This window comes from Podarcis melisellensis, assembly GCF_964234715.1.
Source record: "Podarcis melisellensis genome assembly, chromosome: 2".
Taxonomy (NCBI): domain Eukaryota; kingdom Metazoa; phylum Chordata; class Lepidosauria; order Squamata; family Lacertidae; genus Podarcis; species Podarcis melisellensis.
Genome location: NC_138529.1, coordinates 3,866,977 through 3,893,289, shown reverse-complemented (window position 1 = coordinate 3,893,289; position 26,313 = coordinate 3,866,977). Strand labels below are relative to the sequence as shown.

The 26,313-nt window shown below is 47.7% G+C and overlaps 1 protein-coding gene and 2 long non-coding RNA genes across 6 annotated transcripts in view; 1 reads left to right on the top strand and 2 right to left on the bottom strand.

The window, feature by feature from the left end:
• NCKAP1L (NCK associated protein 1 like) overlaps positions 1–26,313 on the top strand; it is a 66,431-nt gene that overhangs the window by 19,524 nt on the left and 20,594 nt on the right. For all 4 annotated transcript variants that reach the window (XM_081898100.1, XM_081898102.1, XM_081898101.1 and 1 more), the window contains exons 9-26: positions 142–298; positions 1,065–1,121; positions 2,271–2,367; positions 3,766–3,875; positions 4,952–5,084; positions 6,498–6,579; positions 7,618–7,676; positions 10,761–10,906; positions 12,834–12,966; positions 13,782–13,901; positions 16,063–16,202; positions 17,868–17,999; positions 20,458–20,676; positions 21,495–21,625; positions 22,500–22,597; positions 23,523–23,616; positions 24,033–24,115; positions 24,333–24,413. In XM_081898100.1, coding sequence (XP_081754226.1) covers positions 142–298; positions 1,065–1,121; positions 2,271–2,367; positions 3,766–3,875; positions 4,952–5,084; positions 6,498–6,579; positions 7,618–7,676; positions 10,761–10,906; positions 12,834–12,966; positions 13,782–13,901; positions 16,063–16,202; positions 17,868–17,999; positions 20,458–20,676; positions 21,495–21,625; positions 22,500–22,597; positions 23,523–23,616; positions 24,033–24,115; positions 24,333–24,413 — 2,072 coding nt within the window. The remainder of the gene's footprint in view (positions 1–141; positions 299–1,064; positions 1,122–2,270; positions 2,368–3,765; positions 3,876–4,951; positions 5,085–6,497; positions 6,580–7,617; positions 7,677–10,760; positions 10,907–12,833; positions 12,967–13,781; positions 13,902–16,062; positions 16,203–17,867; positions 18,000–20,457; positions 20,677–21,494; positions 21,626–22,499; positions 22,598–23,522; positions 23,617–24,032; positions 24,116–24,332; positions 24,414–26,313) is intronic.
• LOC309362596 lies at positions 177–2,292 on the bottom strand. Its single transcript, XR_014165022.1, has 3 exons — positions 2,163–2,292; positions 678–852; positions 177–307 (listed from the first exon to the last, which is right to left on the bottom strand). It is a non-coding gene; the product is annotated as an uncharacterized lncRNA (long non-coding RNA).
• On the bottom strand, positions 3,029–5,095 carry LOC309362586. Its single transcript, XR_014165008.1, has 2 exons — positions 4,956–5,095; positions 3,029–3,468 (listed from the first exon to the last, which is right to left on the bottom strand). It is a non-coding gene; the product is annotated as an uncharacterized lncRNA (long non-coding RNA).

Genomic DNA, 26,313 nt, shown 5'->3' with positions numbered 1-26,313 from the left:
GTAATGCATTTGCTTGATTTGCACAATTCATTTTGCTCCTGGAAGTGGGTGGCAGGGAGGGGCTAGCTGCTGTACAGAGCAGGGAGGGTCGGTGTCCATTGCTTCCTTATCCTTGCCTTTGACCATCTTCTACCCCTGCAGTTGGGTTCTTGCTGTGCCACAGCTGCCTGGGCTCTACCCAAAGCTGTCTGGATCTGTGGCGGGCAGCTCTCCGTGGCTCTCTCTACATTGCTCTAGTACGGGATGAAGTGCTTTCTATTCACAAAGTGGCGGAGGAGGCCTTCAGCAGCATCAAAGGGTAAGAGACCTGTAGAGGTGAGATAGACCCACAGGCACATTTTGGCAGGTTTGAATCCCCTCTTTTGCACTAATCTTAGAAGCACAGGAGTGGTACAGTTGTGAAGACTATGACTGGGAAGACCTGGATCCAAATTCCCACTTGACCATGAAGCTCACTTGGGTGAGGCTTGGGTAAATTGCCAACTCTTAGACTAACCTACCTGACAGGGTTGTTGTGAGGATAAAATGGGGGTGAGGGTTGATGAAGGGCTGTGCATACCACCTTGAGCTCCTTGGAGGAAAGGCAAGTTATAAATGTGCTTATGAGTGGGAGCGTCCTCCTCTTTTGTATTTGCTCACCCTCTGTATGCATGAAACTGCCACCCACTGAGTCACACCTTCTGTCCTTCACGGCCAGTACTGCTGATTGTGACTGGCAGTTGCTGTCCAGAGAGTCAAATGCAGGCCTTTCCCATACTTTCTTCCTGACATCTTTATCTGCAAATGCCCTGGATTGAACTTGTGACCTTCTGCATGTACAGTATGTTCTCTGCTCCTGAGCTGTAGCTTGCCCTGGAAAACATCACAAGAGACAGACAAGGAAGCTTTGGGGTAGCCATTTTAAAGTGAAGGGTTTGCTACTGGATTTTAAAAATCATTCAGTTTTTTAGAAAACTTGTCCTTGCACAAAGTTGGCTCTGCTTGGATGGACGAAGCAACAGAACACAACATAATGTTTTGGAGGGGTTTGGCTGTGATCTCAGTGTCTCTCTCTCTCTGCACAGTTATGGAAAACGCATAGCTGATATCAAAGAATGCAAAGAGCACGCGGGAGCAAACAGGTGGGAGTGACCCTTGCTTTCTTGCTCATTGCTTTGTCTGCCGTGTTACTGCCTAAGTCTGCACTTTGTCTGCTCCAGGGTTTTCCTAGTAGATAACCAGGTCTTTTCTGCTTAATACTTTGCCTCACTAGCTTTACCTTTCCCCTCATGTCTGAAATTTGCTTCCCAGCCCCATTTGACCGATGTTCCCATCATCCCTATTTCTTCATTGCATTCCAGCAGCTGCCCTTTGTTACTGAACTTGCCACCTTTTGCCTTATAAACTAGATGTCCTCCGTTAAGACTGTGGTCCTGTACATCAGGGGTGACTAACCTTTTTTGGCATCTCGCTGCTTTCAGCCATGGCCAACCTTCTGGGTGGGGGGCAGGCCAGGGGTGGCTAAAACTTGGTGTATCCATCCCACACGCTCAGGTACACACAGACACTTGCCCACATCAGCTATCTGTGCAAAGAAGCTGTTAAGACACAAGCTCCCTCTCTGCTCACCTCATCCAGTCATGGGTCTAGTGGCCAGGAAGGGGACAGTTTGATTCCCCATTGGAAAAACTGAACTCTGCCCACCCTCTAGCTGTGTCTGCTTTGTTTATATACTGTATGTTTCTGCCACCACTACCAAAATCAATCGGTTCTTGGAGGGCTTGTAAGGGAGGAGGACTGGATCAGACTTCCAAAACAGGGGTTAGCCACCACTGTCGTATGCACTTGCTCCCACTTTGAAGCCCCACTGAAGTTAGTAGGACTAATTCCTGAATAGACATGTAAAGGATTGCACCATAAATCTCCTTTGGAGAAGGGGGAAAGGTAGCCCCACTTTTCTGCAGCTCCTCCTGCATGTTCCCTCTGAGGTCCAGCCATCCACCTGCTCCCCCATCTATTGCACAGCACATCTAGGAGTCTGCCCAGCCTGAGCATTTGGTGGGCAATTCTAGGCATCATGCGAGGGCATCCAGTTGTTCGTCATTTAATAGATGATGGTGCTTTTATTGCAATTTTCTGCCTCTAGTTCCAAAATAACTTGACCAGCTTTGGGTACTATGCACCTTGACTGAGTAGCTGGGCATTGTCATTTGCTGCTGCTTGTGGTGTGTCAGATGGGCATGGGGCAGCTGTCATCTTCATGTGTGAACCCTCCAGCGGTGTCTTGACAGTGGGCAGCTGCATCGAGGTCGGCGCCATTTCCTGAGGAATGCTGTACGGGAGATGGAGACCATTCTGGCCAACGAGCCAGGGCTTTTGGGGCCAAAGGCAAGTAGACAAGAGCTGGGAATGTGGGAGAAGACAGTCTTGCATGCATGATGTGTTTGAGTTGGGCAAGTGGGCAAACACGTGTGTGTGTGCGCACGCGCGCCTCTATGCATTTGCCTGTGTAAGTGTGCCTGGGAAGAGGAAGCCAAATGTAAGGGTGTGTATACATATTTATTACCTGTTAATTGAAAACAAGCAATTATAGAACGATTTTCAAATTAAAATAATGAAATGTTAACATAAAACCACAGCATAAAAACAGTGCAGAACCAGAAGAAGGTGAATTTCAATCTGAATAATCACAACCATGCACCTGACGTTAAACTCCAGCAAAGCCTGGGGAACAGCCAAGTCTTCAGCTGACGCTGATAACTCATCAATCTTGACCCCTGTCATAGCAAGGAAACTGTCCCAAAGCTGGGGCACCAGCACTGAGGACCCTTTATCCCATGTTGCTGCCAAATGCTGTGTTCGAGTCTGACTTGATACGAATGTGGTCCTTACCTATAGTGGCTTAATTTTTGATCCAAACCACAATAGAAAGGGGTAGGGCAGGAAGGGTTGTCCAAAAAGCAGTGCCTGTTTTTATCCTGAAATTCATGTAGTTTCTGCCTCTTGAGAATCAAAGCTTTTACTAAAAACAAACCATCTTATTTCTAGCTTTCCTGGTTGCTTTATCTTTATAATGTATCTGAGCAGTCCTGAGGGCATCTGCAGCAGTCACTACAAGCCAAACTGTATGCAGCGGGTTGCATCTTTTAACCACCGGCTGCTCCAGTCATGAGTAAAATGAAAAGTGTGATTTAAATGGCAAAGGCAGCTCCCCTCCTCACTGCTTCTCTTCCTTCCAGCAGGTTTTCTTCCAGTCAGGCAGAGCTTGAGGGAAAATGGCACCGAGAGTTTCCAGGAGGGTGTGTGTGTGTTGCGTGTGTGAGGAAAGAAATCCTATATAGGAACATTTATGTATTTATAGATCTATGTAGATCTATTCCATGCATTAGTATTTATGTTTCCAGCTTTCACCCTTCTGCTTTTCTCATCTTTGCATATTGATGGTCCTCTCAGGTCTCTCCTATTCCATGTTCCCTTTCTCCTTCATCACTATAGTAGCAAAAGGAAAATTTGAAGCACAGGAAAACATAAGCCAGAACAAGCTGCAATCAACAAATGTCATTAATTTGCATGATGGATCTCTCCCCCCCCCCCCCCGTTTTAGGCTTCTCATTATGCAATACACAATTCAAGGACATCGGCTAAGTAGAATAGAATAGCTTTTTTAAAAGTTAATGTGCAGTGTCATGCCACATTGAACGTCCCTTTCTTGAGCTGGCCTTGCTGATTTGAAGGGAGGGAATATTTTTCTCACAAAGTCCCTTCTCCCTCTTTCCGCCACAACAGGCTGTTTATGTCTTCATGGCCTTGTCCTTCTGCCGTGATGAGGTAACCTGGCTTTGCCGACACAGTGAACATGTTAGCAAGAGCAAGAACCCAGAGGAATTCACTGACAGGTACTGATTTGGGTGTTTTTTTGCTTAAACTATTTATGAATAATCATCATATATACACGTGACCCTGAAACACAAAACCAATACACAAATCATAATTTCATTCCGATATTAAAAAGTTCTATGTCTGCATCTGTTCTAGAATTAGAGTCCAATTTTCCTGCCCCTGAAATATCTCTTTGTGTGACGTTTTTTCTTTCCCACGAATCTTTTTATGACATGTACTGATCGGGTGGGTTCCAAGAATGGGGGGGGGGGGTGTGGCTTGAAGATGGGGTGGAGAAGATGGATCCCAGCATGTTGAGCACAGATGGATCTTGCCCCCCTCCAGTTCTTGACCATGTAGCGCAGAGTGAACCCGTGAAAAGGAGGATGCAGCTTCTGTACCCCTAAGAGCTGGCTAGAAGGAGGGATTACAACCGTTCTCCTTGGTCTCACATTTTGGGGTAGTGCCATGTGAGAATGGAGGGAAGGGAAGAAGCTAATGCTTGTTGGAATTAGGTAAAATTCCTCTGGCATGAACTTGGGGAGTATTGTATCCAGGCTGGCAGGTCAGAGGTGTGTCTTTGTGGGTGTTAACAGCCCAGGGAACCTCACACATACAGCATGCTAGGACACCTAGTTCATAGAATCACAAAATTGTTGAGTTGAAAGGGGCCTTGGGGATCATTGAGTCCAACCCCCTGCAATGCAGGATTATTTGCAGCTGCCCATATGGAGATCAAACCTGCAACACTGGCGTTACCAGCACCACACTCTTAACCAACCGAGCTATCCTCTCCCTATAGTTCATCCAAAGTCTCATCTATGAGACTTCAATGGCATTCTGAAAGTTAGTCTTAATCTCCTTTTTTAAGAAGGCATTTGGGTTGTAGTTAACTGCTTTATTTATTGTATTGGTTTATTAATCTGCTGAAATGATTCTGTAGGTGTACTGTGGGACTGTGTATTCTTCCTTACCCCACTATTTTTTGTGTTCATTTTTTAAAAATTCGTCAGCTGCCTTTTTATAAGGAAAGGTGGGGTTCCAAATGTTTTAAATAAGCAAACAAATGTTCTGTCCTGCCTCTCACCAATAGCTACCTGGCTGAGCTGCTGTTTCTGATGGAAAAGCTCCGTCGCCTCGTCCGACGGCACCAAAATATCCTCCAGCGCTACCATGTACAGTACTTGTCACACTTTGATGCCCAGGTGCTCAGCAACATTATCCAGGTATGGGAGCTGCAAGGAAGGAGGAAGATGTGTGGTTGGTGGGATTATGTGTGGTAGTCTCTAGGAGCTCCCAATTCCAGTGAGATTCCTTAGTACCAAACAGATGTGAGAAAGGAGAGAATGGACAGAGAATGATAAAAATGCTGCAGATTAGGCATATATCAGTGTTAGGGGTGCATGCTTTGCATGCAAATAAAGGTAAAGGTACCCCTGCCCATAGGGGCCAGTCGTGTCCATCTCACTTAAGAGGCCGGGGGCCGCGCTGTCCGGAGACACTTCCGGGTCACATGGCCAGCGTGACGAAGCTGCTCTGGCGAGCCAGCACCAGCGCAGCACACGGAAACGCCGTTTACCTTCCCGCTATAAAGCGGTACCTATTTATCTACTTGCACTTAAGAGTGCTTTCAAACTGCTAGGTGGGCAGGAGCTGGGACTGAACGCCGGGAGCTCACCCCGCCGCGGGGATTCGAACCGCCAACCATATGATCGGCAAGTCCTAGGCACTGAGGTTTTACCCACAGCGCCACCCGCGTCCCCTCATGCAAATAGTCCCTGTCAATCTCCAGATTCCCAGATCGCAGATACTAGAGCAGACTGCTAGTGAGAGTCGACTAATCTAAGAGTTGTAGAGTTGGAAGGGTCCAAAAGCCTCATCTAGTCGAACCTTCACAATGCAAAAAGAGCAGCTTTTCTCAACCCCGTCCCCTACAGATATTTTGAATTGCAGCTCCCTTCAGCGATGATGGGTGTTAGTCCAAGAACATCTATTCTGGGGGGCATCAGGCTGGGCAAGGCTGAAATGGACCAACAGGCTGGCATGGTATAAAGCAGCTTGACACAGTCTGCTGTGATGCTGTAGAACAGAATCCTGTTCACAAGGCGGGTGCTTGCATGAAGTAGGCTGAAGCAATTTGCCCTGGGTGGACAGTGCAACCCCTGCCTCTGCTGTTGCACCGCTAACAGCCGCGCCACAGCTTCACCTGTGCCACTGTGGCTGCCACCACAGTGCCCTTGCCCTCAGCGCTAACATGCCCTCACCCCTGCCATTGTGTCACGGTGGCAGTGTGGACACAACGGTGGTGCAGGGAGAGGTGCCAGATCCGCTGGGAGTGGGGGCAACATGTTTTGCCTACGGAGACAAAAATCCCAGGCCTCCCCATAATTCACAAGCCAGAAATTATACAAGAGAACAAAGGGGGCACTCTGGGATTATATCCTTGTCCTGAGGCCATCATTTCTTGAGTTTATGAGTAGCCTCACTGCCCAAAGACACTCAAGAGATGTGCAGGTTTAAAACTGGCACATCAATTCATTACATAATCACATTCACTGAAATCCATTGCAAACAAGCTACTGTATATAAATGCAAATGAAGCACTGGCCCCCGTCTCTGAGCCCTATTGCCTCTTGCAGGACCTGACTGTGTGCCCTGAAGAGGAGTCTGTGATTATGTCATCCTTTGTGAACTCACTCTCATCCCTAACCATCAAGCAAGGTAATTATTGTGTCAGCTGGAGGTTGCTATGGATGGATGTGGGCATTTTAACCCTTCCTGTACAAGAGTAACTCAAATTGAGTGCCAAGGGAGGGCTAGGCTTTGTGATTGGAATATATTTGGCAAGTTGTGCATAATTTGTGTGGTTTTGTTTGAATCCTGCTTGTGTTAGCAGTGGGGTGGGGAAAATCTTTCTGACTGAAGGAAGCTCTGCCGGCTTTGGCTTCTGAGAGTTGAACCCGGAGGCTGACCCACATTCAAGGCTATGTGTGGATTTGACAGGGTTCCTGGTGAGTCATAAAGGTCAATGGTCTCCCCATTGGGGAATGAACCCTGGTCTCCCGGGTGACAAGCAGGGATACTTATCACTGTACTAACGAGGAGTTGACAGGGTCCTGATGCCTAGAGGAAAGCTGTTGGCGTTTGGTGTAAGGACAAGTTGTAAAAGGTAAAGGGGACCCCTGACCGTGAGGTCCAGTCATGGATGACTCTGGGGTTGCGGCGCTCATCTCGCTCTATAGGCCGGGGGAGCTGGCATTGTCTGCAGACAGCTTCCGGGTCATGTGGCCAGCATGACTAAGCCGCTTCTGGAGAACCAGAGCAGCGCACGGAAACGCCGTTTACCTTCCCGCCGGACCGGTACCTATTTATCTACTTGCACTTTGATGTGCTTTCGAACTGCTAAGTTGGCAGGAGCAGGGACCGAGCAACGGGAGCTCACCCCGTCGCGGGGATTTGAACCACCGACCTTCCGATTGGCAAGCCCAAGAGGCTCAGTGGTTTAGACCACAGCACCACCTGTGTCCCATAAGGACAGGTTGTAGGTGCAAGTAAAAACAGAACCCACTTCATTCAGGAACAAAGGGATGGTACTTAAACTCCTCTAGAAAGGGCTGTCGGAAGGCAAATCATTTTTCTAGGAGGAGGCCTGTCTTCCCACTGCAATTTTCTCACCTGTAAGGCCTTTGAATGGCGGGAGAGACCCCTGTGGCTCTTTCTAGCGGCTTTGCCTCTGTTAAATACTTTTCTTCTTTGCAGTTGAGGAGAAGAAGAAATTTGAATTTTCTGGGCTGCGGCTGGACTGGTTCAGGCTGCAGGTAAGATTCCTTGCCAGGATTTGCTCCTCTTCCTCTTCTGCCCCAACAACACGCCGGCGGAGACGGTGCCCTGTGCAGTGGGAGTCCTTGCTGCCTCTTAGGACTTTGCCTGCTGCCTGCCTGGCCGAGGGGCTGGGGCATCTGGAGGGGATCACAGTCAAACACATAGGGGAGTGCTGGCTGGTCTTGTTTATCCCCACTTGAAATCTATTTTTTCCTAGAAGTTGGGAGGAGGAGAAGCAGGGGAAATTAGCTGCTTAAGGAGAGAGGCATGAAGAGGTAAACAACAGGCAAAACAAGCTGCCCAAGTCTCCTCCTTCCCCGTGTATTTAAACCTTTTCCTGCTTTCTCTGTTGTTGGTGCTGGGAGACTGCAGATAGCCCATGGAGCCAGGCTGCTTTCATGTGGGAGGGCTCTGAGTGAGGTATCACTCTGTGAATCACTCTGACATGACAAACCCTGTGTTGCAGTTCACACACTGAGGAAGTAGGGGCTAAAGAGTCTTTTGCCTGTGCTGCTAGCCTGGGAATACAGAATTATTTATTTATTTGATTGATTGATTGATTGATTTATATACCACCCTTTATCTAAAGAAGCCAGGGCGGTGTAGAGCATTAAGAACATAATTTACAGAGCATTTTAAAAAAAGTACTGGTAATACAGAGCATAATAATAGATAGCATAATAATAACAATCCAAATAACAGCCCCCCCCCCCGCATCTAACAGGCCATAGATTATTTAATGACCAAAGGCCTGTGTAAAGAGGAAGGCTTTTACCTGGGGCTAAAGACATGGGACGCAGGTGGCACTTTGGGACGCAGGTGGCGCTGTGGGTTAAAGCCTCAGCGCCTAGGACTTGCCGATTGAAAGGTCGGCGGTTCGAATCCCTGCGGCGGGGTGCGCTCCCGCTGCTCGGTCCCAGCGCCTGCCAACCTAGCAGTTCGAAAGCACCTCTGGGTGCAAGTAGATAAATAGGGACCGCTTACCAGCGGGAAGGTAAACGGCGTTTCCGTGTGCGGCTCTGGCTCGCCAGAGCAGCGATGTCACGCTGGCCACGTGACCCGGAAGTGTCTCCGGACAGCGCTGGCCCCTGGCCTCTTAAGTGAGATGGGCGCACAACCCCAGAGTCTGTCAAGACTGGCCCGTACGGGCAGGGGTACCTTTACCTTTACCTTTAAAGAAATGTAACCATGCAAAGTCTAAGTTGTTGGCCTTTCAGCCTTTGCCAGCTTCAATATACATCCCTCTTAGGTGCATCAAGGCTGCCCAGCCTTTGTTTGAAGACCTCAGATGGCCTTTCTATTGACAAATGCTGTTCCTGTCATCAAGAAGCATTTCTTGATGCTTTAGCTAAAGTTCTGTCTGTCAGTCTGTTTCTCTCTCTGTTTGTGTATTCTGATTTATCTGGTACATCTATGGTAGCGGATTGGCTTTCTGACTTCTGCCATTGTCTGAACAGTGGCAACAATTAAAAAAACCTCCAGTCTTTCCTAAATTCAGTTGCCAAAAAAGAATGCCTTGGGGAATATCGAAAGAAGTGGTACACTACACCTCAGGTGCCCGTCAACTTACGTGCAGTCAAAGGAATGTGCGGCATCGGGAAATAAATAAATAATTCAATTCAAACCCGGAAATGGTGGGAAGAAGCTGGAGAGTCCTCATAACTTATGAGGAGACCCACCCGAGGCCCAAAGAGGATGTCAGTGAGGCTGGAGGAAGCCCTGAAGAGACTGGGGGCGCAGCGGGGCTTTGCTCAGGCTGCCCAGCCTCCCTGCCTGACAACTGATGTGTAGGGTTGCGCAGCCGCCACCGCTTTCCTGCATGTCCCCCAGCCTCCTGCCGGCCCCAGAGCTTCAGTTCTAGTTGTGGATATTTTTGGATGCAGTATTTTTGGTATGTATTGGAGAAAGAGCGGCAGAGAGGGTGTGTAGATGGTGCTCCCCACTTCACATGATTCCACTTATGTATGCAGAAGCCTCCATGTAAGTGGGGAGTCCCCTGCATAGCACTTGTGAGCTTGGTTGGGGAACTGATCACAAATTCCTGGGATGAGCATGTGCTCAGAGGCATCCTGTTCTTTAACACTTAACATGTGTTTGCCTGGCTAAGTCGCTGTTTTGGACCTGCCTCTTGTTGGTGGATCTCAAGGCTCTAGTAAATAACAAAAGTAGATTCCACATTCCTGAGGTCTGAACCTGCATATTCCATAATGACTGAGTCTAGCATTAGCGTGTGTGTGTAAATGAGCCATCACAGATTAATTACTGCACGTGCAATTTTACTGTTTTTTGATTAACACTCAAAATGTAATATTGCTCATTTGAGATAGTCACATGTTCGGTTGAGAAGAGTCAAGTGTGTGATCAAATGATGTACATGTGTATGTGAATTGGCCCTGTCACTCTGCAATTTAGAGCAATCTTGCTGTTGGGGCTTGTCAACCTGGGAAGGTAGCCCATCCAGGAGAAGAAAAACTCTGATCCTAAACCTCTGCTGCCCAGCGGCTATACTCATTCATGAGAAAGGCTTCGGGAGTAAACCCCAAGGAAAAATCCTGGAAGAAGATTCCCCAAGGAAAAATCTGTACCCACTGCCTTGTGGGACATGTTTGGGAGAAGCAAAGACTAAGGAGTAAACTCTACACAAATCTTGACTCCCTAAGATGTTTGGTTGGCCTTTTGTATGCCTCCGTCCGGCAACTCCTACAGTCCAGCTGGTACCAAATGTGTTACTCTGCTTTCCTTTGGACTGTATCAGTGAGGCCAAGAGGTCTTGTTGTCTGGGCAGTCCAGGACCTCTACACAAGCTGTCCAGGCTCGCACCCTGGAAAGGTCACTTACTTCAGTGTTTCTAACGCAGCAAAAGTAATGTGGAAGGCAGCAATTACAGGTTGCTGGTCTCTACAGCCACAGCAGGTGCTGTGATTCTCCAGCAGTTTGGCTTCGCTCCTGGAAAAACACCCCGTTGTCTCGAGACAGAGGGATGCCAACAACAGCAACGTACTACTCTCAGTGTTTAGGGTGAAGTGTCAGAGAGCATGGGTTCTTTCTCCCAAGGAATATCTTTTCCCCCCTTCCACTAGGCATACACCAGCGTCAGTAAGGCTCCCTTGCAACTGCGGGAGAATCATGACATTGCCAAGGTGATGAATCTCATCGTCTTTCACACTAAGATGCTGGACTCTGTGGAGGACTTGATGGTCGAGACATCGGACCTCTCTATATTCTGGTGTGTATGTATATGGCATGGAGGAAGGGAATAGTGACAGCAGAGCAGATTTGGGGCACACAGGGTGGAGTATGTCGGCTACCAGAACACATGCATCCTGGCATAAATGCAGTCAATGTATTTAATTTGCATAGTTGTCTGGTTTGGTTTTACGTGGCAAATGTTGGGGGGTTTTTTTGAAGGGAAAGTTAGAAAATAAAGGCCCCAACATAGGCAGGTTCTTTGGGTATAAAGAATGAAGAAAAGAGGGTGCCAATTCACACAACCATCCTGGCTGCAGTGTGGTACTGTTTGTTGCCGGCTCAGATTGTGCTAAGGAGGTGATGAGCAAGTGTGTGAAATGGGTGTGTGAGTTGAGAAAAATAAGGAGGAGGGACTAAGAAAAAGGAGATAAAGATGAAAATGGTGGTGCAAAGGGGTTTGCAAAAAAGGGAGTAGGAGGCCTGGGAATGGTATTGGGGATGAAAGCAGGGATATGAAAGGGTCTGCAGAATTGGAGAGAATGGTGGCTTCATCATTGGGCAGAAGGGGAAAAGGGTGCTTCATAGTTGCAGCACAAAGTTGTAGGTGTGTGTGGAAGAGGGGTTGCACAAAAGGAGTGGGAGGAGGAGGCATGGACATGGGGATGAAGGTGAAAACTGGTGCATATAGAAGCACCTATTCTTCTGTGGGGAACAACCATAGCTCAGTGGTAGACCATCCACCTTGCTTGTAGAAGGTCTCCGGTTCAGTCTCTGGCATCTCCAGGTATGGCTGGGAATGAGCTATGAAATTCTGTTGACCTGCTCTAGTCAAGGCTTATCCACACTTCCTCTTCTCCTGCTGCTTTTCCATGGGAAAACCCACTCTATGGCACTCAGTTGGAGCAAAGGGCAATTCGAGTGATCTCTGGATTAACATTAAAGGGCGGATTTTCCCTGGGAAAGGAGCAGGGCCTGGGAAAACCACTCAAGCAGAAACTGCCCAGACCCTTGCTTTCTAGGCATGGGAGAAGTGGAAGTGTGAATGAGCCAAGATATTTCACATCTGGCAACCAATGTGCCCCTTTGGATTCAGATAGTACTTGGGTAGACGAGTCTAAAAAGCCCAGGTCACAAATTTTCACAGCCCTCTAGCGACTATGGTAGTTTATTTACCAGAAGTAATGTGTTTAGGGAAAAGCCTCCTAGAAGGTTTAGTTTGGTCAGAATTGAGTACAGTGGTACCTCGGGTTAAGTACTTAATTCGTTCTGGAGGTCGTTTCTTAACCTGAAACTGTTCTTAACCTGAAGCACCACTTAACCTGAAGGGCCTCCCGCTGCTGCCATGCTGCCGGAGCACGATTTCTATTCTCATCCTGAAGCAAAGTTCTTAACCCGAGGTACTATTTCTGGGTTATCAGAGTCTGTAACCTGAAGCATATGTAACCTGAAGCGTATGTAACCTGAGGTACCACTGTATACACTACCAGAGTTAAATACCTTACCTCTGGTAAATGAGCCACGTATCTGCTAGAGAGCTGTGAAAATTTGTGTCTTGGGCTTTTTACACTCATCTATCCATGTGCTATCTGAAACCAAAGGGGTGCATTGGTTTTCACACATGAATTTTCCTCCCAGCTCTCCTACCCCCCTAGCATGGTTTCTCAACTTTTAAAAACCCATGACCCCCTTTAGCTAACTTTGACATTCCATACACACACTTTGAACCTGGCTTCCTTAATTATTTTATTTGAGTTTTCTGATGGATTGAAATTTTGTGACTTTTAATTATTTACAGTACTTACTTTGTACATAATTTTTGGAAACACTCCTTCCCCACCCCAAAATATTTATATGCAGTGCTGAGCTCGATGGACTTACAGTCTTACTCTGCGTAAGGCAACTTCATGTGTGCCCTTGATTGCTCCCACTTGCCCTGGTTCATGACGTCTCACTTCCTTTAACAGTTTCTATGTGCGCCTCTTGGAGAAACTCTTTGCATCCACCATGGAGGAGCCATCAATGTTGCGCTATTCCATTGCTTTCCCACTTCTGTGTGCCGACTTCAGCCATGCCTCCCATCCATTGTGCCCCGAGGAGGTGCGTATGCCTGGGATGGGGAGGGCAAGGAGAAGCAGCTGGAGCTGAAAGAGCAAAGACGCCAAGTGTCAAACCATTGAGAGTGCCCTTACTGGGCTTATATGAGTTTGGCTTTCATGCCCCTGCCTTGTCGTCAGAGCCGGGTCCACTTTGAGATACAAATGTCAAATCCTGCACCAAGATAACCAGAAAAGCAGAACTTTGTCCACTGTATTCATTTATGTAAATGAAGCTTATTATTTGAATAATTTATTCTGTGTGGGTTTGAAAATACAGGGCCAGATTCAAGTAACCTGGTGTACTAGTACAAGGACTCCCAGGAAAGCAATGGGACTCTCACATTTCCTCCAGAGGGTCAGGAGAACCCCCAAATAGCATGGGGAGGGGAGGGGAAATTGTTCCATCTGGCAAGCTGAAATGCTTTTGCAGACGGAAGGATCATAATTGTGTGACGCTGAATTCCACCCTTACATTTGTTTAAGCTGCAACTTTCTAGGAAGTAAGCCTTACTGAACACGGCAGACCTTTCTTTGGATTAAAAAATGCATAGGATTAAGCTGGTAGGCCTGCAGATTTATACTCCCTTTACTCAAGAATAAATCCCACTGTTGGTGGACAGAGAGCTTTGCTCTCCTGGAGGCTACCGTGACAGCAGGCCTTTGGAGCCCCATTCTTTTAACCCTGTCTTGTGACAATGAACAAGGAAAGTGCCCACTTACGGCCTCTGAGAGGGGCAGCCAGCAGAGACTTGCAGCAAGCATGGCACCTAAGGCTGCCTTGCGGATCTCAGGCGCTTCTTTCTTTTCCTGGTTCAGTATCCTCATCTGCAGAGCTGTGCCTTGGCGCTGTGCAACAATTTCCTGGAAGAGATGGCTAAACAGGCTTGCACTTGTATCCTGGATGCCTCTGCTGAACAGCGCAACCTGAGGGAGCAGGTAGGAAGCCAACTCCTTTATGGGCGCTGGGCAATGGGCATCGGAGGCAGATCTGGGACTGGCATGAAGAGTGTGGGGAAAGTGGCAGTATCCTAGTGGAGTTCTGTGCAGCATAGGATAGCGCAATCACTATTCTGTGATTGGAGCATATGGGGCAGGGGACAGGGGAAGATCGGGCAGAATGTATGACTAATTCAGCTTGCCAGACATTTCCTGGGCATGTTGAACTCAGAAATGATGGTTGGCCAAAATGGAATGCAAGAGGGAAACCCAGGTAGATAAAATCTGATTTGGAAACTTGAAGATAGCTTGCACTTTGAATGACAAGTTTGAATCCTCCTGTTTTATTATTGTGTTACATTTATTTCCCACCCAATGCAGCTCACAGTAAAATCCAACGTCTCATAAAGAGGCAAAACTACAATAAAATGGTATAAAAATCATATGACAGCAGATAAAAACTAAAAAACTGCACGGATTGTTGGCTTGATGAATCTGGTTTGTTCTTCCTCTCTGCATGAGGCCTGTGTTGTGTACTCGTTCTTGGCTGATCTGCAGAATGAGCATTGATGTGCAAAGGATCTTACTGGCATAACAGGTTGATAATCCAATGTCTTCTAGAATACATTCAAATAAGCATCAAAAGCTGAGTTAAATCTTACAATCGTGGTTGCAGTCTCTTGGGCAGGACAAAGGAATGATAGGATATGATTTGATATTCCACTTTTCCAATAACAAATGTTGAGCTCAGAGTGGCTCACAATAATCATCATAACATTGCAATCACTGTATTATCAAACACAGTTGCATATGAACGAAGCAAACAACAACAGCAACAAATTCATCAAAACAATTAATACAATTCAATACTGTCAGGGTACAGTGGTACCTCTGGTTACGTTCTTAATTCGTTCCAGAGGTCCGTTCTTAACCTGAAACTGTTCTTAACCTGAAGCATCACTTTAGCTAATGGGGCCTCCTGCTGCCGTGATTTCTGTTCTCACCCTGAAGCAAAGTTCTTAACCCGAGGTACTATTTCTGGGTTAGCGGAGTCTGTAACCTGAAACGTATGTAACCCGAGGTACCACTGTAAATCAAAATATTGGAAAGAGCTGCTGAGCACAAGCCCTGTGACAGATGACATCTTCTCACTGGGAAAGTGCTTCCATCTTCTGTCAGTGGAGCAGGCAGCACTCTCCCAGGCAATGAGATCCTCCACACTTTTAATGGAATGGAACACAGGGTGAAGTTATGCCAATGAGGCTGTGTAGCTATGATGAAAGAGGTTCACTCACTTCTCAGTGGCTCCTGTTAAGTCTTGGATAGTTTGGGAAGGAGCAAAAACTGCACATTTCCCTGGCACTGAGAGAACACTCCCACATGCAAGAGGAGTTCACTGTGGCTGTAGGGACAATGCAAAAAAGGGGGCAGCTGGAGTGAGGAGTCCGCAAAGGATTTATCAGAATAACTGCCTTGTACAGATTCCTGGTGACCAGAGACCATGCCTGGCTGTTGCAGCAAGGATTGCCCAGGGAATAATTTTTCTCCACCCCCATCTCACCCCTGCTACCCTTGTGTTCTGAACCACAGACCCCAAGGAGAGCTTGTGCAAGTGATTTGGTGCAGGGTCACAAAAAATGGATGCCTAGAATGCCAGAATAGCCAGTTCTAGCACTTTATTAAGGAAAGATGTAAACTTATAACACAGCGTGCAGGGCCTCACTGGCTTTACACACACGAGAGGGGCACCACAACAGTGAGAGGTCCTCATGACATGTCTGCGCCCAAGCAAAGCAGCATATGTCAGTTTCCCCAGAGCCTCCCATCACACCTGGCTGGTGAGGCCATAGATGACAGCTATCCAAAGCTTCTCCCCTCTCGCGGCTTAGAGCCCAGCATCCCAAACAAGGCCAAAGATAAGCACAACATCAAAGCAAGCCAACCAGCTTATATCAAAGCAAGGAAACGTAAATATAGACAAGCTCATTATTTCAACAACTACCAATTATTTTGGGGGGTCATCTTGACTACCAAGATGGTGCTTGCAGACCTTCCAGAACATTTCCCCTTTGGTTCAACACACCTTGTGATTTGCAGCGGACCCTTTCTTAATACACCCACCCACACATAACCCCCTCCTCGCCTCTTTTATGTCTCCCAGCTCTTACCCAAGCACTGTGCTGCCACCATCAGCAAGGCTCGGAACAAGAGGACCCAAAAAGCATCGTCCAAGAAGGGAGAGCCAGAGAGGGACAAGCCTGGTGCAGAGAGCCACCGGAAAGACCGCAGCCTGGTCACCAAGTAAGGCCACAATGAACCCATGCAGCACATCATGGGCAACGTTAATGCTTAGACTTCTTCATACCAGCACGATTGAAGCCTTACGGCAGTGTTTCTCAAACTTGGGTCGCCAACTGTTGTTGGACTACAACTTCCACCACCCCTACCACTGGTCCTGCTAGCTAGGGATGATGGGAGTTGTAGTCCAACAACAGCTAGAGACCCAAGTTTGAGAAACACTGCCATACGGTTAAAACAGGACCAAGGGTGCACTTAAAATGATACCAACCCACCAGTCAAGCATGCAAAGATCTGTCTGGTGGTTAGCATGGAAAATGCCATTAATCCTAGGTGTTTTGCAAGGTGTTTCTATGGCTCCAACTAGGGGGCGGGTCAAAACAAATGTTGTGTGCATGCTCTCACATCTCCTTACGTTCTGGAGTTTTAACTTAAAAAGCAGTCATGGCAGTTCCATTTTTTTATTGAAGCAATGGCTGCAAGAAAGGGGATGTTTAAACTTCCCACCATTTTCCCCTGGCTGAAATTGCTCGCTGACCTGAAGCTATTCATAATTTCAGATATAAAAGACAGACATAATATAGTATATGTATTTCCTGCCCAGCAGGGCTAATAGCAGCTTTGGAGAGGGGAAGCTTGGTCAGGAAAACAGTACAGGGGGAAGTGATATTTTTCGGCAGTGGAGGAGGGATCCTAAAATGGGTTGTTGCAGGACTCTGCAAATCAGGCTACTGTTTCCACCCAGGGTGAGAGGATGACATCCCTAGTTACTTCCTGCCCACCTTCCTATGCAGGGCATGTGGGAGGGTCCTCCAAAACTGCTGCTCCAATCAAAATTGGAGCATTCCTGGCCCCCACCCCAGCTTCTTTTTGAAGTTTGTTTTAAAGTCAGAAGACCAATCACGTCTTATTTTAGTTGTAGTGGTAAATAAGGCTAAAGCAGCCAGAGGTGGACAAAGTTTCCCATGCACATGGCAGAAAGCTTGCCTATAGCTATCCTGCCCCCCACCCAAAAATGTGGAATATTCTCCCACAAAACACGGCACGGTGGTGCCACTGCAGGGTCTCTCGAACAAGAGACTTGACAGTCAGAGGTGGAATGAATGAGCTCCAATTTCCCCAGCAGTGAGGTGCAAGTCTGACACTGGGAACATCCATAGTTCCTAATGTGTATTTGTGGGGTGGGGTGCTTCCCTGAAGGGAGAACTAGAATGGCAGCAGCACAATGAGATTTTGGTGTCCTTAGGGAACCAGAGGACGGAATGAATGGGAGGACCCAAACCAGCTACACTCTGTGTTTTTGAGGTGGAGTGCAGGCTTGGGAGAGTGGGTGATCAATAAACTAATGACATTTTATGCTTTAAATGACTTGCTACATGTTGAATATTCAATATAATTGGGCCTGTATTATTGGTTATAATAGGTTGCATTTTCATATACATATTGTGTGTGTGTAAACAGACATAATCAGAAGAGCAGGGAATGGGAAGACAGCATATCCTACTGCTCCTCCTCCTGTCCTTGGCTCTTACATCTGACCTGCGAAGTGCTTCTGGAGTTGGAGTGATGAGGTTCTCGCCTGGCCAGTACTTCTCTGCCTCTGCAAACCAGGCAGTCGGTATCAATTGCTCTAACCCACTATCATCTTCTCCCCACCCCCACTTCCAGTCTGGACAAGCTGCACCTGACGCTGACTGAGATCTGCTGGAGCCTGAACAACGTAACCAGTTTTGCTGTCTTTGAGCACACCGTGACTCCAGCAGAGTACCTCAGCAGCCAGCTGGAGACACGCCTTAGCAGGTACAGGACGTGAGGGGCGCAGCAGGAAGTGATGTGGCACTATTCATAATGGGTCTGTTCTCAAGAGAAGCCATAGAAGTACACAGCTATGGCGCATGTGCTACAGCTTTTGCTCAGTAGTGCTGACTATGTGGGATAGGCAGGAAGGTGACAGTGGGGTGGATTTGTTAGATATGAACACCTGAGTTTTGCTTAATTACACTGAAGTGTAATGTTGGCTGCCCCCAAAGTGCTGCTGCTGTCCTCTGTCCCATTCACATGCTTCTGTTGGCTTAGTGCTTCAGTCCTGGTGACTGCATCTCCTGAACATGTGCTGGTAAGATTTCACAATTTGAGCTAGCTGACCTCGTATTTAGCAAAACTTAACTTAATCGGTTCCTCTGCCTCTTCCATGGAGTTTTCTTAGCAGGGATACTGGAGTGGCTTGCCGGTTCCTCCTCTAGGTGGATCACGTTTGGTCCAAACTCTCCACTATGACCTGTTCATCTTGGGTGCCCTGCTTGGCATAGTTCATAGCTTCTCCGAGTTCTTCAAGCCCCTTCGCCACGGCAAGGCAGTGATCCATGAAGGGGTAAAATCGAGAAAGGAGTACAACAAGGCTGTATGTTGTCTTCCTGCTTATTTAACTTATATGCAGAATTCATCATGCGAAAGGCTGGGCTGGATGAATCCCTAGCCGGAATTAAGATTGCCGGAAGAAATATCAACAACCTCAGATATGCAGATGACACAACCTTGATGGCAGAAAGTGAGGAGGAATTAAAGAACCTTTTATTGAGGGTGAAAGAGAAGAGCGCAAAATATGGTCTGAAGCTCAACATCAAAAAAACGGAGATCATGGCCACTGGTCCCATCACCTCCTGGCAAATAGAAGGGGAAGAAATGGAGGCAGTGAGAGATTTTACTTTCTTGGGCTCCATGATCACTGCAGATGGTGACAGCAGCCACAAAATTAAGAGACTCCTGCTTCTTGGTAGAAAAGCAATGACAAACCTAGACAGCATCTTAAAAAGGAGAGACATCACCTTGCCAACAAAGGTCCGTATACTAAAAGCCATGGTTTTCCCAGTAGTGATGTATGGAAGTGAGAGCTGGACCATAAAGAAGGCTGATCGCCGAAGAATTGATGCTTTTGAATTATGGTGCTGGAGGAGACTCTTGAGAGTCCCATGGACTGCAAGAAGATAAAACCTATCAATTCTTAAGGAAATCAGCCCTGAGAGCTCACAGGAAGGACAGATCCTGAAGCTGAGGCTCCAAGACTGGCCACCTCATGAGAAGAGAAGACTTCCTGGAAAAGACCCTGATGTTGGGAAAGATGGAGGGCACAAGGAGAAGGGGACGACAGAGGATGAGATGGTGGGACAGTGTTCTCGAAGCTACAAACATGAGTCTGACCTAACTGCGGGAGACAGTGGAAGACAGGAGTGCCTGGTGTGCTCTGGTCCAGGGGGTCACGAACAGTCGGACACGACTAACTGACTAAACAACAAACAAAACTTAATCAGCAAAGCTGTTGAGGTTAGGTTTTGCGGCAGGTTCTGACAGCAGGCTTTGACTGCCATGCCAGAGGTGAGGATTTTTGCCATTTACCATCTAAGCCAAAGGGTGTTTCCTCTGGAGACTGCCTTCTGCTCTTTTAAAATGCCCATTCAGTTACCAACACCTACTAGGGTGCTCTCTTCCCCTTAGTAATGACATAGTTATTTTGATACTGAGTGCTTTTTTAAAGAAGCATGTATCTGTTGTGAAACTGATTTGTCTTTGTGGAAGTATTATGGGTAACAATGTATTGTAGGTGTTTTCATATTTTAATTTTTGTTTCGTCATTCTTTGTGGCAAAGTGCTTATGACTAACTGTATGGAGAAAGTCAGCAAATCAAGTGATTGCTGCAAAGATTAAAGTCCCAGAACAGAGCTGGCAGGATCACAGCGAAGCACTTGATATTCTCATCACCCTGACAGGAGCTGGGCTGGGCTCAGTGCTGGCTAATTAGTTGAGCAATGGGGAGCAGATGCTCAAACTTCGCTAATTTTCAAAGGACCACTATTTCCCCCAAAGCAACAGCATTCAGTCCTTGCAGTTCTCCCCATGGCTTCTTCTTGGCAGCCAGTTGGAAAACTCAGGCTTGTGTGTCCTTCACTGGCTACATTTATGTTTTTCTCATACTGCCATCTACCTCCCCCCCCCCCCCGCCACTGCCAGTAGAGCACAGATTTCAGTCCCAAACATCCAAGTAGATATCACCTGTCTTCCTTGCCTGGAACATCACCTGATCCTCAGTGCTCATTAAGAAAACAAGCTATTCAACATAGCACTACATATTGGGAAACTTTAGCTTGAGAGGTAGGCAGAGTGATGACATCAAGCTCTCAACTGTGTAGGGGCTGTGGTGTTGGGGTGCTTTTTTCTTTTGGCCAATGTACATCCAATAACCATTCACATCCCCACCCCCAGGTCTTTGGTGCGGCTGGCAAAGCCAAACCCAAGCTCCCCAGAACTGGCACGTCCCTCAGAAGCGTTGGCAGGTGTGCAGGCCTATACCACTTTCCTGGTTTCACTGATGCATCGCATAGGTCTGGATACTGGGCGCCTCCTCCGCAACGTGCTTCTGCAGCAGACCCAGCCCCTGGATGCAAGTGGGGAACAGACCCTCACCACACTCTATACCAACTGGTATGTGGCTGGGGAAATGGAGGGGCTGGTTGGGGCATTGTACTGTCATAGGGACGCGGGTGGTGCTGTGGGTAAAACCTCAGCGCCTAGGACTTGCCGATCGTATGGTCGGCGGTTCGAATCCCCGTGGCGGGCTGAGCTCCCGTCGTTCGGTCCCAGCTCCTGCCCACCTAGCAGTTCGAAAGCACCCTTAAGTGCAAGTAGATAAATAGGTACCGCTTTATAGCGGGAAGGTAAACGGCGTTTCCGTGTGCTGCGCTGGTACAGGCTCACCAGAGCAGCTTCGTCACGCTGGCCATGTGACCCAGAAGTGTCTTCGGACAGCGCTGGCCCCCGGCCTCTTAAGCGAGATGGACGCGCAACCCCAGAGTCGGTCACGACTGGCCGGTACAGGCAGGGGTACCTTTACCTTTACTGTCATAGTAGGCAGGACATAATTTGTTTCAAGACCCCCCAGGACGAGCCCCTGAATCTGCTTTAAATGCCAATATTTCAGATATTAATGAAGAGAGTTCTCCTAAGTATATGCAGGGAGCTTTCCCTAAGCACTGAGCAGCCTCACTCATGCATATGGAAACAAAGGACCAGCAGATATGGCTCAACTCTGTCATCTCTGTCTCTCTCCTTTAAAAAGAGGTCAGTAGCAGTAGTAAGAGAGGCAGGTAGGTGTCAGGTAGTTGTTACTCTGGGCCAAAGTCCTGTTCACGAAGGTTTTCCCATAGGCATGGCTCCCCTCCCCCACCTGCTAATCAGCTGACTCCTCCAGCAGCATTTTGTTGAGCTAAATTATATCATGTTTCCTTTGCTGTCACTCCCAGGTACCTGGAGTCACTCTTGCGCCAAGCCAGCATGGGCTCCATTGTCCTTTCCCCATCAATGCAGACCTTTGTCAGTATACCCAAAGAAGGGGAACAGACCTTCAGTGCTGAAGAGTTTTCTGATGTTTCAGGTAGGTGCTCACACACACAGTCTGGAGCACCCAAGGCTTAGTTGCAGTAGTGGTTCTTGAGCTGAATTTGGCAACAAGACTGACCACCGTGATGCCACGATGAGTGGTTATTCGTCCAGGAATGGAGAGGGGTGGGGTCAGGATCTCACTCTTCAAATACCCAAGTGCCTGTCACATAGCAAAGACTTGTTCTTTTCCGCCCTAGCCATCAGGACTAATGTTACTTTAGGAAAAACCTTAATGGTAAGAGCTGTTTGACAGTGAAACCATTGGTGATAGGCTCTCCCTTGCTCCTTTGGACAGGCATCTGTTTATGATGCTCTTGCATTGTGCATTCCTGCATTGTGACAGTGGTTGGACTGAACTGTCTATGAGTGCCCCTCCAATTGTATGGCTCTGTGACTTTGCTACTCAGTAGAAGTCACAAAATCCATTAGCAAGCCCATTTTTTTATCTTGGGCAAACAGTCATGGGGATTATAGTGGATGTTTAAAATTGAAGAAGCAATCCATAGTAAGGTGTGGAGAAGCAAGTATAGAAGCTGGAGCTCAGGAAGTTGGAGGAAGCAGAGAGTAATCCTTATCTGGCTGCCAAAATATTCATGGTTAGGATTTGACCTGTCCTGAAAGGAGAGGAGGAAAGGACCTGTCCTGAGAGGAGCCAATGAGAGCTTGAGATGTCCTGCACAATGCAGAGAAAGGTGGGCAAGGCCTCTCAGTTTGTCTAGCTGGCGTAGGCCTCTGTTGCTGCCTACATCATCAAGAGAGGAACCAGCACTTGGCAGACATCCACAGGGAACAGCAATAAAGAATTGGCCACACTGTGCCTGCTGCTGGTCTGCAAAGGATGCTGTTGCCTTTTCCTCCCTCTGCAGAGATGCGAGCCCTGGCAGAACTCCTTGGGCCCTACGGAATGAAGTTCCTAAGTGATAACCTCATGTGGCACATCACCTCGCAAATGGTGGAGCTGAAGGTAGGAAGCCAGGAGGAGAAGGGAGCTTGCTGCAATTTGCTGTCCTGCAACTCAGCTCTGCCATATCGTGTGAACAGTGGTTCAGGGGCACTGATTAAAACAGAACATCTGAGTGTTATAAATGTCCTTTTGCTTTGTGGGAAGGAATGGGCAGGTTGGAGCTGGACTGCTTTTGTCAAAAGGAGCTTCCGTATGTCTGTGCTTCTGTTGATTCACACGCATCAGTGGAACCAAGTGATTTGCTGTTTGCTGTGCTCCCGCTGGGTTCTCCTGTGCGACTGATCCACAGGGTTGAGGGAGTTAGTCACCACTGATGAGAGTACAATCCTGGTGTGCAGGGTGGTGCATCAGGCACCACTCAGTTGAACACTCAAGGCTATCCTTTGTTGTCAACCAATTGCTCAAGGCCTCAGAAGGAAGAAAAGAGAGTTGTCTATCAACCATGTGCCTTCTCATCCTAGTTTCTGACTCTGAAACAAGCTCTGGAGATCCTTCTTCCTCAGCATGGCATTCTCTTGTATAGCCACACCCATTTCCTGTTTCCTGTGAGTGGGCCTTTACAGCCAAGCAGACCATAGTTCCGTCTCTTGGCTGGGGAGTGTTTGGGGCCACAAAGGTGGCAGCATCAAGCTCCTTCCCTCTGGGCTGACAGCCAGGGAAGAGACAGGTGTCCATCACCTCTCTGACTGGGCTGCTGTTCCTTCATGGTTGGCCCCTTGGGCTCAGCCCCTTTCTCCTTCCCCTTCCACCCTCTTTCAGCATCTTGCCACCTCTCACCACCACCTTAGTGTGGGGTGGTGGGGTATTTCTTGAACTCATGCACAACATCAGGACCATGGTTGGTGCTGAGCTGCCCTGTCAGGACATCATCTGTATGGCCAGTTTTCAAAGTCTGTGTGATAGAACGTTATTTTCTTCTTTTTAGAAACTAGTGACAGAGAATATGGATGTACTGGTTCAGATCCGATCTAACTTCTACCAGCCAGAGCAGATGGCCGCACTGCTACCCCGCCTAACTGGTAGGTGACAGGCAAAGGTTACGCACAGCCTCAGTTCTTCTGTTCTCTGCTCCAGAAGCCACCAAGCAGCCACCTGAATGGCTAAATTTGGAGTGAAGCAACAGCTGAAATAGTCCTTTGCTGCTTGTGAGCAGCGATTTTTAAAAAGCCATTGCAAATAGGCAAAGGAATTCTCATGAATGTAGGTTTGTATAACTCAGTAAAGTTCAGAAAACACTCCAGAAGATGTAGCGCTGTAAGAATGCCTGCTCAAAGATCCAAATAATGAAACCAGATTACACATCCCTACTGGGGTTTCTGTCCTAAAGTGGGTTGGACTGTACTGTTTTCCATAGAATTAACCAAGCAAGTTATGCACATCCAGGAATTCTGTGGCTGCTAGAAAATTGGGACCAATAACCATGTGTTCTCCACAGCCGCCGAAAATGTTCTGAAGAGGATGACCATAATTGGGGAGATTCTGTGGTTCAGGTCCCTGGCGCAAGAGGGCCTTCAAGAGGTGAGTGATCGCAAATCTGTGTATGTATTCCCAGCCACACCCAGAGCAAAAGCATTCATTCCTGCTCCTTGATTTCCTTTTGATCTTGCTGGATGATAAAGTATAATGGTTTTATGCAGCAGGACTTATGGGGAGGGCAGACAATACAGCATTATAGGAAGCAAGAAGAATCAGCACTTCTCTGTTGCATCACTTCTTGCATTCTGACTCTTGGCAGGTGTTCACCAATCACTGCCCTTTTCTGATGGGCCCCATCGAGTGCCTGAAGGAATTTGTCGATCCTGACATGGACATAAAGGTGAATTTAACTCTATTTGGTATTAAAAATGCCTGGGAAGAGTCTGTTATATAACTTCTGCCAGGTGAGTCAGTTCCCCTGCGTGCTTCCCGAATGCTACTGTGACAGTAGCCTTGGTTCTTTGAATCCCACATTCCTGGGCTTAGCATGTCTGTTTCTCTTCAGCCTCTACCTGGCCCCAAACGGTGTTCAGATGGTGGGTTCACATGTGGCATTATCTTGGGTGGAGCTAGGGAACCATTATCACCCCTCGGGCTGCATTCCTTTTTGGTGAGCCTTCTGGGGCCCACATGGCAGTGGAACAATAAACATATTTTTTTACCGCTTTTGGGGAGGCTTGTGTCTATGCACACTCGCCCATTCCTCTCTATCCTCCTCCCAGGCAAGCAAGAAGCATGATCAGAGTTCGAGGACACATTCTAGCCAGGCATAAACACCCAAGGAAGATGCAGAAGAGGGCTGATAAGGGGTGTGGCCTCAGGAGTGTCCCGAGAGCCAGATAAAGAGGCTTCGGGAGCCACAGTTGGGGTCTGAAGCTCCCCCTTCCCAATCTAAGAAGGGGCAGCGGAAATTAATGTGTGGATTGAAAGGCTAAATGAAGTAAAGTCATTGCTGAGTACGATGGGAAAAGCTGCTTGCTGCCAAAACAGACTTGATAAAGAGACAGACGTAGCATTCTATTTTCCTGCCTGGCACATGTGCTAAAGCACACAACTAAGGTAGAGCTGGACTGCTCTGCATGCTCTCCAGCTGCATCCCTCTTCCCTTACAAACTTAAATGTGCTCTAGTTACAAAATGATGCAAGTTCCTAAATTATGCTGAGTCCCCAGACTTTCTTCCTTGGTCTGTGACACCTCCCTCCTCCTCCTCAATAAAAAGGGGTAGAATGTGAATTGTAATTTGTTTAAAAAGTGGCACAGCGTTACAGGCCTCCTAATCAAAATGTAATAATGAAGTGAATGGCACTGGGAAGCGCTATGGTGTGGAGCTTGCCAATTAAGCTTGGGTGACCTAATATGATTCCATTGGAGGCCCTGCACAGGAGTCCGGTGGATCCATCGCCTTAGGTAATTTCAACCCAGTTCTGAAGGCTCAAGGTTTAGGATTCATGCTGTGCCATCATTCCGGTTCCATGTACTCTGCATGGCTGAATAGTTTACATTGAAAGCCATTGCTGCAAATAGTAGGGAGGGGTCGGGGAGCAGAGGACATAAGCATTAGTCAAACTGTTTGAGTCCTCCTCTGCCTCCATTTGAGGCAAGGGTGTATCTCTGTTCCATTTCATTTATCTATATGCCACTGTGGGGACTGGTTGTCCTCCCCTCCTAGAAGCTCTGATCTGCCATGGGGCGGAGTATCCGTTGACATGTCCTGACTTAAGCATCTCATTCATTGTTGATTGCATCATGGCATTGAGGTTGCAATCTTGAGAGGCTCCCGCAGAGAGTGTCATCTTGGTGTGTGATACGTCAGTTGAAGACCCCTCCACCCCACTGCAGAGCAGGGGTACTTGTGGAGGTCTTTGGGTGTCGGATGAGCAAATTGGTCTGTTTGCAGCTCAGCTGCAGGGTTGGGGCTGCAAGAATAGCCAGTATCCTCCCTTCTGGCTGGTTCTGCTGTTACTATGCTTCTAGCAGTTGCAAGGTGCAAGTGGAACAAAGGAACATAGGTGAGTGCCATATGCCAATGCTTGTCAATGCTAGTCCAGGATTGTCTTCTCTGACTCCTGAAGGCCACAGGCAGAGGTCTCTCTCTGCCTGTTACCTGCTATAATTTGATGACAGTGGTGTTGTCTATGAGCCAGTTTACAACAATAGGAGCTGTGTAAGGCAGCCTTCACAAACCGGGTGCCTTCAGGATGCTTTGGACTGCAGCTCTCATTGTTGAGCTCGCCCTGTT